Raw genomic sequence first — 14,344 nt, 5'->3', positions numbered from 1 at the left:
TAGCTGGGACTACAGGCATGCGCCACCATGCCCGGCTAATTTTTTCTCTCTATATATATTAGTTGGCCAATTAATTTCTTTCTATTTATAGTAGAGACGGGGTCTCGCTCAGGCTCAGGCTGGTTTCAAACTCCTGACCTCGAGCAATCCGCCCGCCTCGGCCTCCCAGAGTGCTAGAATTACAGGCGTGAGCCACCGCCCCCGGCCCTTTGTGTTTTTTTTTGAGACAGAGTATCACTCTGTTGCCTAGGCTAGAGTGCTGTGGCATCAGCCTAGCTCACAGCAACCTCATACTCCTGGGCTCAAGCAATCCTTCTGCCTCAGCCTCCCAAGTAGCTGGGACTACAGGCATGCGCCACCATGCCCGGCTCATTTTTTCTATCTATTTTACTTGGCCAATTAATTTCTTTCTATTTTTTTTTTTTTTTTAGTAGAGATGGGCTTTTGCTCTTGCTCAGGCTGGTTTTGAACTCCTGATCTTGAGTGATCCGCCCGCCTCAGCCTCCCAGAGTGCTAGAATTACAGGTGTGAGCCACCGCGCCTGGCCCAGTATAGTTGCATCTTGTTCAAGGATAGGGTGTTCCTTTCCCAACTCCATCACTCCATGAGGTTACCGTGTCTTTCATCTCAGGGCAGGGGGAAGGGTGCTTCAAGTTCCCTGACCATCCGATGGGCACTAGGCAGAAGATTAGGGCACAAACTAAATGACAAATCTGGGGCCCTGGGCTTCCGGTCTGAAACAGCTGCCAGGCCTCATTTGACTGGAGGAACGAAGACACAAGGGCCCAGGCGCTCCGCCGTTCCTCACCTCCCCTGGGAAAGCCAAATGAACCATCGAGATGCGGCTTCCTAGAGAGCCGGGGATTGGGGGGCGGGGAGCCACCGGAAGCTGCAGTCTCCACGGCTCGGCCATTATTCTGGGCCTATAATCTGGTCCGGTTTCTGTGTCATCTCCTAGTGGCCTGGCGCCGAGGCTGATACCCAAGGCTGGAGCCGCAGCGGGAGTCCCGGGTGAGAGGGGTGGGCTGGGGGCGGGTGGGCGTGCGCGGAGGGCGGCCCGGGACGCTTGCTGGTGCCGCACACCCCTCCTTGGCACTGACCCCCTGCGCAGCCCCTCCTCAGCTCCAGGTTGGGGATCGACGGAGTGGTGTCGGCTTGGGCACGTAGCTGGGTTAGGAAAGGTATTGAGGACAGCACTTCTGAGTTTGTGTGTGTGGGTGTGTGTGTATGTATACTGGTGTTTGAGTCTAGCAGAATCTGTTGCCACTTTGAGAACAGCTAACTCTGTAGTCAGATTTCTCAGCTTAGGCCTTTCTGCTCTTCCCCGGTCTTCTCTGAGGCTGATACACAGAAACTTTTTGAGACTTTCCTAGACGAGTGTCTCCCAGATTTCAGGGGATAGATTTTTATTTTTAAGGGGCGGACCAGTTGTCATCTTTTAATTTTGTAGTATAATGGTATTTAAAAAGCAAACTTAAACCATCCATACCACTGTTACTTTAGCAAATACATTTTAAGACTAAGACCCTAAACTCAGAATAAATGCTGTTCTTTGCCAAAAAAAAGAGTCATCGCCAGCGTGTCAGTAGCAATGACAATGGTATAGTTATTGTTTTTCTCTTTTTGTAGTTTGCCATATTAAAGCTTTATCATGGACTAGTGTTTGGAAACAATTGTTTGGGTTTCATAAGTCTCTTCTTAGAATTATTTTGGACTTTTGGAATTAAAATCCCTGAGTTCAGAATTTGCTCCTACATCTTAATTAGCTGAGTGGCCTTGAATGAATCACTTAGCTCCTTAGAGCCTTCCTTCCTTCCTTCTTTCCTTCCTTCTCTTTCTTTTTATTAATTAATTAATTGCAGGGTCTTGGCTGTGTTAACCAGACTGGAGTGCGGTGGCCTCAAACTCCTGAGCTCAAGGGATCCTCCTTCCTGAGTAGCTAGGACTGCAGGTGTGTGCCAGCATGCCTGGCTAATTCTTTTATTATTTTGCAGATACAGGGTCTCACTATGTTGCCCAGGCTGGTCTCCAACTTCTAGCCTCAAGCATTTTCCTACCTTGACCTTCTAAAGTGCTGGGATTACAGGTGTGAGACATCATACTAGGCCCTTTGGCTCTTTTTAATTTCTGCCTAGAAACATTTTGTGAGAAGCAAACAAGATGAATATTTAAAGATTTTTATGTGCAAAGTAAGGGTAAATAGAATTCTGATAGTTTACTGTAAAAATTATTTAAAATCCTTTAAAAAAATTCTTTTCAATCACCCCTTGATCCATTATCAAGAATTGCCAAGTTTTTCTCAATTGTCTTATCCCTACTGCTACTTCCTTTAGAATTTAATTATTTGTTTAGACTATTGCAAAAGCCTCACTGGCCTTCCTGATATCTAGTGCTCCCTCCCCCATCATTCCTCCCTTATGGATTTCTGACCCCATTTAAGACTCCCTTCATGCGTATAGTAGGAAATGCCTTTCTAGTTATGGCACAAAACCCAGAAGCCATAAAAGAAAACGTTAATTGCATGGCAAAAACCACTATAAACAAAGCCACAGAGACACTTGACAAACTGAGAAAAAATTGCAGCTCCCATTGTAAACAAGGGACTGATTTTCCGATGATAAAAAGTGTATACAAATTAACAAGACCCAACACTCCAATAGAAACATGAACAACATATATGCATAGTTAATTTTAAAAAAATACATAAATGACTCAATATACTCATTCACTCAAAATGCAAGTTAAAAATTTGGCAGAGATCCCAAACTTTGACAGCTGTATTGGTGAGAGAGGAAGAAAATAGGCACTCCCATAGAGCTCTTGCTGATGGTGGTGTAAATTGTAAGTTGGTACAATCCTAATGAGAGCTCTTTGGCAATATCAAAATTATAAATGCACATGCCTTTTGATCCTGCAATTCTGCTTTAAGGAACTTTTCCTATATATGCCTACACACATGCAAATTGATGTATACCCAAGGTTATCCATGATAATATTGTTGGGAATAAGAAAAGATTGAAAACTGCCCAAACATCCTATCAGTGCTGAAGTGAATAAGTTATGATACATCCGTGCATTAATACCATGCATCCATAAAAACAGGGAGAGGGGCTATGTACTGACAGGAGAGGTCTCTAAGATATATTATTAACTGAGAAAAGGAAGATACAGCATATTATTTATGGTTCTAGCATTTATGAAAAAAAGGAATACAAAACATGCACACACTTGTATAATATATATATAAATAGCTGGAAAGGTATATAAAGAAACTAATGGGAAGAGGGAAACTCTGCAGTATGGATTTTATAATTTTAAATTTTGAATCAAGTGAATATATTATCTATTTCTAAAAATAACTAGGGAAAATGTAAGGTAAAACCTCTTTAATGGTTGCTCATCATTTATAGGACTTGATCACTTCCTTGTTCTGCTTCTCAAGAGCCTTTAGAATTTGACTTCTGTTTACCTCTCCCTGCTCTACTCCTACAATCTTGCCTCCGGAGTTTACTTTCCTTCTCTGATTTGGAAAGTGCATTTCTAACAGAGCTATTTGTGCTATCACTCCCTCACTTTTGAAAATGTAGTTTCCTTCTTCTGGAATGGCTTTCCTGATGTTCCAGTGGTCTTTTTAATTTTCCTTTAAAGCCCAACCCAAAGTTACCTTTCATGAGTCCTTTCTGTGCTTTTATGTTCTCCTATTAGTTGGACTTACACATTATATTGAAGTTATGTTTATATTTCTGCCTCCCTGCTTGGTTATAAGCAAGCTCTTTAAGGGTCTGTGTGTTACATAAAAATTAATGAGGATGCTTTCATATGTCATTGATGGTGATATAACTGTTGTAATCTTAAAAATTTAAAAATATTTGTGCCCCTTGGCCCAACAGTTTTTCTTCTAGGACTTTATCCTGAAGAAGGAAGCAGAGTGGTAACCAAAAATTTGTTAGCAAGGGTAATCATTGTGGCTGTATTTATAATAGGGGAAAATTAGAAATACTCTAAATATCTAGCAATAGGGAACTACTTAAGTATGAATGGAACTCATACAGCTCTTAAAAATAATAAAGAATATTTATTGTCTTGTTCACAAAATAATATGTGAGAAAAGAAAGTTATAGAGCAGTACAGTTGTATCCAGTCTGGGACCCAAATTGGTGGATAAAGGACTAGAAGGACATGGTCCAAAATAATAGAAGTGATTATTTTCTGTTTTTATGTATGTTTTCCAGTTTTACAAATTTTTTGTTTTATAATCAGAACAATTTTATTTCTAAAGAACAGATGGGTTCTAGAGAACAACAAGCCTAAGTTCTATATAGTAAAAACTTACTCAAATTTATCCAAGTATTTTGATTAACAGAATGAACAATCTTCAGAGAATTGAAAGTGCACCAAAGTTACACAGAACTTATATCAACTTTTTTTTTGTTAATTGAGGAGGTGTTAGGATTTTATCTCATATGTACCAGGATTAAGACCATTATTACATGTTGACTCTGCTGAACATAGGCAAGAGTGCTAATTACAAAAGGATAATAACTAGCATTTGAACTCATGTACCAGGCACTGTTCAAAAACTTGAAATGTATTTAGATATCAGGTTCTCACAACAACCCCATGAGGTAAGAACTAGTGAGGTAATTTGTTCAAGGTTATACAGGAGAAGCCAGGGCAGGCCCATTGTTAGAGTGGTAAAGACTTTATTGTAATTAGATCCTGTGATTAAAGACCAAAGGAATTTCATGTGTTTGGTTTCAGCAGTGGGCCGGGCAACATGAGTCTGTGTTGCCAGAGTCTTAAGCAGGGGGCTTCTGTCAGAGGAAGCACACTCTGGAACCTAGAACCTTGCATTCTCAGAGTTTCTCTTTATTACTGGGAGTTACCTGGGGCTAGAAGGCTCAGTTATTTCTCTGTGTTAACTTTAACAATGATTTCTTGAGGTCTTGTAGATGGTATTCTCCAAACTCTCAGGAAGAAGTCAAGAATTGAGGAGACCTGGAGAGGAACCTTTCTTAAAAGACAATGACAAGAGAAAATTGGGCCCACAGCGCTCTGAGACAAGTGGGTCTTGTGAAAGGAAAGGATGATACCTGGAAGTGGGGAACCAGCTTCCAGTGGAGCAGCTCCTCTGTTTGGGAGACCTCCCACCTGCACTTTAGACAGTTACGTTACCATGAGACATCCGGACCCCAGGAGGCTCTGAGCCGGCTCCGGGAGCTCTGTCGCCGGTGGCTCAGACCAGAAGCACGCACCAAGGCACAGATCCTGGAGCTGTTGGTGCTGGAGCAGTTTCTGAGCATCCTGCCTGGGGAGATTCGGACCTGGGTGCAGCTCCATCGCCCTGGGAGTGGTGAGGAGGCTGTGGCCTTGGTGGAAGAGCTGCAGAAAGACCTCGATGGACCAGCACTAAAAGTAAGAAAGGTGGGGAGGGTTGGGGGGGGTGTTAGGATAGAGGGAAGGAAATAATTGAGGTTGGGCTGTAGGGTGATCCTGTTATTTTCATTAATAATTAATAGCACACTAGTAACCCTACTACTAATTCAAGCAGGTTCATGAGTCATTCAGACTATAGAATACTTGTGCAGATAATTGGATTTATGATTGAAATCTTTGAGCCCAACTCAATCAGCACAAAAGCATTGACTTCATTTTATCCCATAGGTGATTCTTGCTAATGCTGAGTTTGGTTCAAGAATCTGAAGAAGATAATGCTTATAAGTGTTTCCCTGAACAGAAACATATGTATTGTTTCTGTAAGTCTGTTTGTAATGGTGATGTAAGCCTGGAGTATAAAAGGCAGAAGCATAACAAGAATAAAGCTTTCCTGTCCAGGTGCAGTGGCTCATGCCTGTAATCCTAGCACTCTGGGAGGCCAAGGCAGGAGGATTGCTTGAGTTCAGGTGTTCAAGACCACCTCAGAAAGAGTAAGACCCTGTCTCTACCAAAAAAAGAGAAAAAATTAGACAGGCATCGTGGTACGCAGCTATAGTCCCAGCTACTGGGGAGGCTGAGGCAGAGGTTCACTTGAGCCCAGTAGTGTGAAGTTGTGATGAGCTATGATGACACCACTGCACTCTACCTGGGGCAACAAAGTGAGACTCTGTCTCCCAAAAAAAAAAAAAAAAAAAGAATAAAGCTTTTCAGATCTGGCAAGACCTCCCTTGTGTGCCCCTACTGGGCATTCTGCAAGCCAAAGAATAAGGTTGCAATAATTGTTTCTGAGAAGATTTACATCCTTAACCATTAGATTGGAATCTTAATATAGCCTCTTGTGTGTGTGATTTTTTTTTCTGTAAATCTATAGACCAGTACAAACATTGCTTTGTAAGAAATGTAAATCATAACTCACACTTAGAAGTGGCATCAAGGATGGGCTTTGTTTGTTTTCATCATAAAAATGAATTTTAGAGCCATATATTTCATTATAAATTACTAATCTATCCCTTTGATTTGAGAGATAAGAAAACTGAGGCAGACATCTAGCTAGCCACAAAGCCAAGTGTCTTGGTGCCTACTCTAGTATTACTTGTATTGGAGTGGGAAGGGATAAATAAAGGGGTAAATTAGTAGGAAGTAATAAGTAGAAGAGATGTGATTTAACCCAAGTCTGATCTAAAACTAGGTCTGAAGCTAAAATACATGCTCTTAATTACTGCTTGTTACTTCCCATTCCTTCCTTAATTCACACCCAGGTCTGGCTTCTGTTCCCACCGTTCTGTACAGTCTCCTATGGGAGAGGTCACCAGTGCCATGAGTGGGGCTAGAGGGCACCTCCATTGTTCACAATGCAAAGCTTTACTGCTGTTTTGATGCTCCATACTTGAGGTGGGTCTCTGTGATCACACAGTTCTAGATTGTGGGCAGAAAGAGGTCCATGGTGGTTAGGTGAGTCCATTTTCTGGAGGTACAAGAAGAGCCAGCTTATTTTGTTTTGCTTGTCTCCAGGTGCCAGTCCTTGTCAAGGATCAGGACGTTCTCCAGAAGGAGATGAGCACTCCAGGAACAACACTTCCTACATCCATTGGCTGCCACATAGCAGCTGAAATTTGCCCAAATCCTCTTACTGACCAAGTGGTGCTCAACCTCCAGGATCCTCAACATGGTATTTACTCAGTGGCCTTGGCTTTGGACTTTTCTGGGACCCTTTCTGTGTCTCATTCTCCTACTCCTAGGGAGCTGCTTCCTATATAGTAGTCCCTTACAGTGCCAGTTTATTTTTGCTATTCCTGCTGTTCTCTCTCTTGTCCTTTCCTTGATTCCTCTGACCCTCTATCCATTCTTATTGCTACTCTTTGTATTATTCCAGCTCTACATGTGGGGTCATTCAGAAATGGTTTGTAGATCATTTTATAATCCTCATTGCCTAGGCCTGGGAGTTCTGGATCTTTCTGAATTCCTGATTTGTAGAAGATGTTCGACTTGAGATGGTCAGCAAGACTAGCAGTGGTCTCACATGCAGCTTTTTCCCCTTCCTCAGATTCTTCTGTCCCTGAAGCTTCTGCCCTTTCTCAGGAAGAGAACCCAAGAAATCAATTAATGGCACTTATGCTCCTAACAGCCCAGCCCCAGGTAAGGTTTGCATCCTCTTTCCTTCCTATCTGTGCTTCCTAATTGTGGCTGAAGTGCCCTCTCTCATCCTGGTGCTTGGGTGTCCAGGCCCCATCTCTAAATCAAGGTCCATGCTATTGGAAGATACACTTTACATGTGATTTCCTTATGTCTCCCTGACAGCCCTTGTGAACCTCTTGGCTTCACAATGTATCCCTTCCCCAGAAGTGAAAGGAAACTTTCAGTATAGGAGCTCCTGGGCATTAGTGATCTCAAACACATCTGTTGTTTCAGGAGTTGGTGATGTTTGAGGAGGTATCAGTATGCTTCACTTCAGAGGAATGGGCTTGTCTGGGCCCAATTCAGAGGGCATTGTACTGGGATGTGATGCTGGAGAATTATGGAAATGTGACCTCCCTAGGTAAGGACCCTTCTTCCTATAATTCTTACCTTTATTTCTTCAGCCTTTATTTGTTTTATGATTATTAAAGTAGTATATTCTTATTTTGGAAAAAACAGAATATTAGAAAGAAGGAAAAAACTTTCTTAACCTCATTATTTGTTGACAACTACTATCAACATTTTCATATATTATCTTTCTGATTTTTGTATGTGTTTGGGTTCTTTTTACATTGTTCAAATATGTGTTTGTGTGTGTATGTACAGGTTTATTAGCTTGGCTTCCTCGTGTTCTCCTAATTCTCATATAATACACTCTTTGCAATTATTATCTGTATTGACTGTATTATAATACACTCTGCAATTATTATCTGATATGATTAATATCATAATTCAGTTAGGCATTTGCTTATTTTGGATAATTGCTGTGATAATCTTCTATCCCTGTGCCTAAGTCCTTTTTAAATTTCTTATTTTTAAAATATATAATTACTAGGCTGTATTTGAATTGCATTAAGGCTCTTGCTTCATATGGCCAAATTACTTTTCACAGTGATCTCTGTCCTCTGTGTTCTTATCAGTGATATGTAAGAACACTCCTTTTGCTCAGTCCTCATTTGTCATGAGTAATCCCATTCTTTTAAATTGTTGCTAATCTAATTTTTAAAAAGGTAAATCTATTCTAAAGTAGATTTGATTATAAAATAAGAATATTTTAAAAGTTTTTGTTAGCCATTTGTGCTTCCAACAAACATTAAATACCTATGATGTGGTGCATCTGTGAAAATTGCTTTGTAAGAAATGTGAATCATAACTCACACTTAGAAGTGGTATCACTATTATAAATGTATTCTTAATTTCCTTTGTGGATTATTTAATGTTTAGTGTATAAAAATACCACTGAGATATATGTATGTGTGTGTGTGTACATATATATATGTACACACACATATATATGTATATATCCACACACACACATATATATTTGTTCCCCCAACCCCCCAAAGAGTTGAGGTCTTGCTATGTTTCCTAGGCTGGCCTCAAGCTCCTGGGCTTAAGCAATCCTCTCACCTCAGCCTCCCAAGTAGGTGGGACTTCAGGCTCATCCCACCAGACCATGTTGATTTTTTAGCGGATTCCTTAGCATTTTCTATATACAAGATCTTGTCATCTACAAATACAGTTTTACTTCTTCCTTTCCAATTTGGGTGCTTTTTATTTCTTTCTCTGGCTTATTTGCTCTGGCTCGAACTGTCTGTATGTGTTACTAGAAGTGGCAAGAGAAGACAGGTTTTTCTTGTTCTTGTTTTAGAGGGAACCCATTCAATCTTTCACCATTAAATATGAGTTTTTTGTAAATATCCTTTATCAGGTTTAGGAAATTCTCTTCTATTCCTACTTTGTTGAGTATTTTTATTGTGATGGAATATTGCATTTTGCTAAGTGCTTTTTCTGCATATATTGTGATGATCATGTGGTTTTTGTTACTCATTCTATTGATACATTACATTCATTGTTTCCCCAATGTTATACCAACATTGCTTTCCTCTGCTAAATCTCACTTGGTCATGGTTTATACTTATTTTTATGTGTTGCTGGATTCAGTTAGCTAGTGTTTTATTGAGGATTTTTACATTTTATATTCATAATATATATTGGTTTGTGGTTTGTTTGTTTGTTTTTGATGGTTTTGTTTGGTTTTGCCATCAAGGTAATACTGGCCTCATAGGGTGAGTTGATAAATGTTTCCACTCAGTTTGTTGGAAGAATTTGTGAAGAAATGATATTCTTTTAATGTTTGGTAGAATTTACCAGTGAAGCCATCTGGGCCTGGGCTTTTTTTGTGGGGGTAGTTTTCTTAAATTACTGATTCAGTTTTTTACTTGTTAGGTCTATTAGGTCTATTCAGATTTTATGTTTCTTCCTGAGTCAGTTTTAGAAGTGTGTAGCTTTCAAGGAATTTGCCCATTTCATCTGAGTTGTCTAATTTATTGGCAAGAATCATTCATAGTAGTTCCTTTAATCCTTTTTATTTCTTTAATATTGGTGATAATGTCCAGAGGGAGTGACTTTAGAGCTTAGGTTTTAAGGGTGTAGGTACAGGGCATGTAGTGAATTGGGAAGAGGAAGAGTAATTCAGGAAGGGAAAAGAACATAGAAACTGATAGAGAAGCAAGAAAAACATGACATGATTGGGAAGCTGCATGTAGTTCACCATGGCTGGAGTCTAGGGGCACAAGCAATACTGACAAGAGTTGATATCAGAAAAACAGGCAGATGATTGGTAGAGACATCTCTTTGTGCAGGTTATTTGTGCTTTATCCTATAGGCAGTGAAGAATTACATATTTTGAGCAGGTGAGTGACTTGATCAAATTTACCTATTGGAAAGTTCATTGACAATGGATGGGGTAGTTAAGGGGAAAGAGGAATTGGAGGTAGGGAAGTCTGGTCTGTTTCTTGCAGACTTTACCAAAGATTGCAGAGAGTAACCAGCTCCCTCTATCATTCTGACATTTTTCTGTCAAGTCCACTAAAGGTCAGTTGGCCCATTGGTAGTCTGATTCTTACACTAAAGCATCAGATAGTTTAACCAGCTAATTAGCTACTTATGCAAATTTGCTAATTTCTTAACCTTTTTCTGCCTTAATTTAATCATTTGTAATACTTCCTTAATGCTCACTTCATTATATAAAAAGAGAGAGTCCCCTTCTCTACCAGCATTCTGCTTGACTTATGAAAGTACTTCTTGATATAATCACTGTGGAAAGGAAACTGAAGTACCAGTATTGGATAGGCTAAGACACATACCCATTCCTGCAGCCAGGTGGTTGGGTAGTGTGATTGCCAGTCACCCCTGAGTTCCAAAGAGAGGGACAGTTGAAATGAAATATGAGGGCTTGACCTAAGAATGACTGTAGTTCATCCATTAATATTGGATATTTTCCTTCCTTACCCTCTCATAAACTTAAAGAAGTTTATAATGAAATAAAATAGTTACATTCATTAGGTGTATTTTCCTCCCTTAAAAGTTCCCATCTTCCTAATATGAAGAAAATAAAAAGATAATTCTTTCTAAGCCAAGTGGATCTGCCTATTCTCTCCAGCTTCCTGAGCCTCAGATCTGAACCACCTATGTAAGATCTCATGTTCTCTATCTGGTTCTTCCTTGCATCTATTTTCTCAGCATCATTTGTATTTTTGCATCTGCTTCCTGAAGAGGAAGAGCTTAGAAATATCTGAGAGTGAGTTGTATGTTAATCAATTTACAACATCTTGTCAGTTTAACATTCTGCTTTGTATCTTTGTTTAATAAGAAGTTTCTTCTTTCTCTATGTACATAAAAGTATACCTTTCTAGGATGTTTTAAAGTCATTTGAAGATCCTGTTCTCACAATCGCAGGGACATGGTAACATTTGCCTTTTTAATTCTTTTTACCAGAATGGGAGACCATGACTGAGAATGAGGAGATGACATCAAAGCCAAGTATTTCTCAAAGAGCAGACTCCCAGAAAGGAATATCAAAAAGACTTCAAGGAGGTGTTCCCCAGTTCCTTGATTTTGACGAAGAGTGTGAATGGCAAGTTTTGTCAAGTCAGTGGGAAAATGAAACAGGGGAAAGGACAGATACAGTGAAGAAAGGTTCCCTTTGTGAACGAAACAAGAAGAAAAGGACTTCACCAGAAAAACGAGGCCAAAAGTGGAAGGAATTTGGAGAAAACTTGACTTTAGGTTCAGCTATTTCTGAAAGTTTAGTAAGCACTGAAGGAAAGAAGTTTTTAAAATGTGATATATGTTGTAAACATTTCAATAAAATCTCCCACCTTATAAACCATCGGAGAATCCACACTGGTGAGAAACCTCATAAATGTAAGGAGTGTGGAAAAGGCTTTATTCAGCGCTCAAGCCTTCTCATGCATTTACGAAACCATTCTGGGGAGAAACCTTATAAATGTAATGAGTGTGGGAAAGCGTTTTCTCAAAGTGCTTACCTTCTAAACCATCAGAGAATCCACACTGGGGAGAAACCATACAAATGTAAGGAGTGTGGAAAAGGCTTCTATAGACACTCAGGCCTTATTATACATCTAAGGCGCCATTCAGGGGAGAGACCTTATAAATGTAATGAGTGTGGGAAAGTTTTCTCTCAGAATGCTTACCTCATTGACCATCAAAGGCTCCACAAAGGGGAAGAACCTTATAAATGTAATAAGTGTCAGAAAGCTTTCATTCTGAAGAAGAGCCTCATTCTGCACCAGAGAATCCACTCTGGGGAGAAACCCTATAAATGTGATGAATGTGGAAAAACCTTTGCTCAGACCACTTACCTTGTTGACCATCAGCGACTCCACAGTGCAGAGAACCCTTACAAGTGTAAAGAATGTGGAAAAGTTTTTATTCGAAGTAAAAGCCTCCTCTTACACCAGAGAGTCCATACAGAAAAGAAAACCTTTGGTTGTAAAAAATGTGGAAAAATTTTCAGTTCTAAGTCAAACCTCATTGATCATAAGAGGATGCACAGCAGAGAGAAACCTTATAAATGCACTGAATGTGGGAAAGCTTTTACTCAGAGTGCTTACCTTTTTGACCACCAGAGACTCCACAATGGGGAGAAACCCTATGAATGTAATGAATGTGGGAAAGTATTTATTCTGAAGAAAAGCCTCATTCTACATCAAAGGTTCCATACTGGAGAGAATCTCTACGAATGTAAAGATTGTGGCAAGGTCTTTGGCTCTAACAGAAACCTCATTGATCATGAGAGACTCCACAATGGGGAGAAGCCATATGAATGTCGAGAGTGTGGGAAAACCTTTATCATGAGCAAAAGTTTCATGGTCCATCAGAAACTCCATACACAAGAAAAAGCCTACAAATGTGAGGATTGTGGGAAGGCTTTCAGTTACAATTCAAGCCTGCTTGTACATCGGAGAATCCACACTGGAGAAAAGCCCTTTGAATGTACTGAATGTGGAAGAGCTTTCAGTTCAAACAGAAACCTTATTGAACATAAGAGAATCCACAGTGGTGAGAAACCCTATGAGTGTAATGAGTGTGGCAAATGCTTCATTCTGAAGAAAAGCCTCATTGGACATCAGAGGATTCACACAAGAGAAAAATCTTATAAATGCAATGACTGTGGGAAAGTCTTTAGTTACCGCTCAAACCTTATAGCCCATCAGAGAATCCACACTGGCGAGAAGCCCTATGCATGTAATGAGTGTGGGAAAGGCTTTACTTACAACAGAAACCTTATTGAACATCAAAGAATTCACAGTGGGGAAAAAACCTATGAATGTCATATATGTAGAAAAGTTCTTACCTCTAGTAGAAATCTTATGGTACATCAAAGAATCCATACTGGAGAGAAACCTTATAAATGTAATGAGTGTGGAAAAGACTTTAGTCAGAATAAAAACCTTGTTGTACATCAGAGAATGCACACTGGGGAAAAACCTTATGAGTGTGAGAAGTGCAGGAAATCCTTTACTTCTAAGAGGAATTTAGTTGGCCACCAGAGAATCCACACAGGAGAGAAACCCTATGGATGTAATGATTGTAGTAAAGTTTTTAGGCAAAGAAAAAACCTTACTGTACATCAGAAAATTCACACAGATGAAAAACCTTGTGAATGTGATGAGTCTGAAAAAGAATGGTCTCAGACTTCAAACATTTCATCTTCAACAACAAATCCGTTCTGTGGAGGAATTCTCTTGGCTACAAAATACCAATGAGTCCAAGATAGCCAGAAAATCTAGTGTCATATGTAAAATGGAGTAGCATTCCTGCCTGTTTAAGTAACTGCTGGAGGAGTCATAAATAGGTCTTCTAAGGAAAAAAACAAACAAAGATCAACCCTTTTATAGACAAGTGAGTTACATATATTTAATAGAAGAAAGTTAATCTAGACTTTTAAGTCTACAAAAACATAATTCAAATCTAATGATGTAGTTGTAAATGATAGCAAAAATGTCTTTGTATTAAAAAATGGACATGTTTCTGAAAATATGCATCATGTACATTTTAAATATAGCATCACTGCTATAGAAGGTCTATATAGACAGCATAATCCAGAATGTCAGATGTGGAGTTGGTAGACAGTAGTCTGCTGTTTGAAAACACCCTAAGAAGAACAATGGATTTGGAATCAGAAGACCTAGGTTTGTGTTTGGCTCTTTCCCCTACTAGCTATATAATTTTATTAAGTCAGCCTCTAAGCCTCACCTCAGTTTCTCTGTCAAATGTTGACATAATGCCTACCTCACAGGGTTGTTGTGAGGGTTAAGTGAAAGGATATTTGTTAAAGAACTTTGTGAAATCAGTTGTCAATAAAGTTGGATAAAAGAGGTATTGTCACATTCTGAACATGACATAATGTAAGTTTGTTCATTAA

The 14,344-nt window shown here is 39.5% G+C and overlaps 1 protein-coding gene across 1 annotated transcript; it reads left to right on the top strand.

Annotated features, from left to right (window-relative positions):
* Nucleotides 1-677: 677 nt before the first annotated feature.
* On the top strand, nucleotides 678-14,297 carry ZNF197 (zinc finger protein 197). The gene is given in 7 exon segments (XM_012770360.3): nucleotides 678-1,011; nucleotides 4,953-5,415; nucleotides 6,949-7,105; nucleotides 7,481-7,572; nucleotides 7,846-7,972; nucleotides 11,392-13,625; nucleotides 13,627-14,297. Coding segments are annotated over 6 exon segments (3,105 nt in total). The 5' UTR covers nucleotides 678-1,011; nucleotides 4,953-5,025; the 3' UTR covers nucleotides 13,732-14,297.
* Nucleotides 14,298-14,344: the final 47 nt, after the last annotated feature.

The sequence above is a fragment of the Microcebus murinus genome, chromosome 1 (genome assembly GCF_040939455.1).
Source record: "Microcebus murinus isolate Inina chromosome 1, M.murinus_Inina_mat1.0, whole genome shotgun sequence".
In the NCBI taxonomy this organism is placed as follows: Eukaryota; Metazoa; Chordata; class Mammalia; order Primates; family Cheirogaleidae; genus Microcebus; species Microcebus murinus.
The sequence above is the reverse complement of the archived record's forward strand: the minus strand, read 5'-3'. Positions and strand labels throughout refer to the sequence as shown.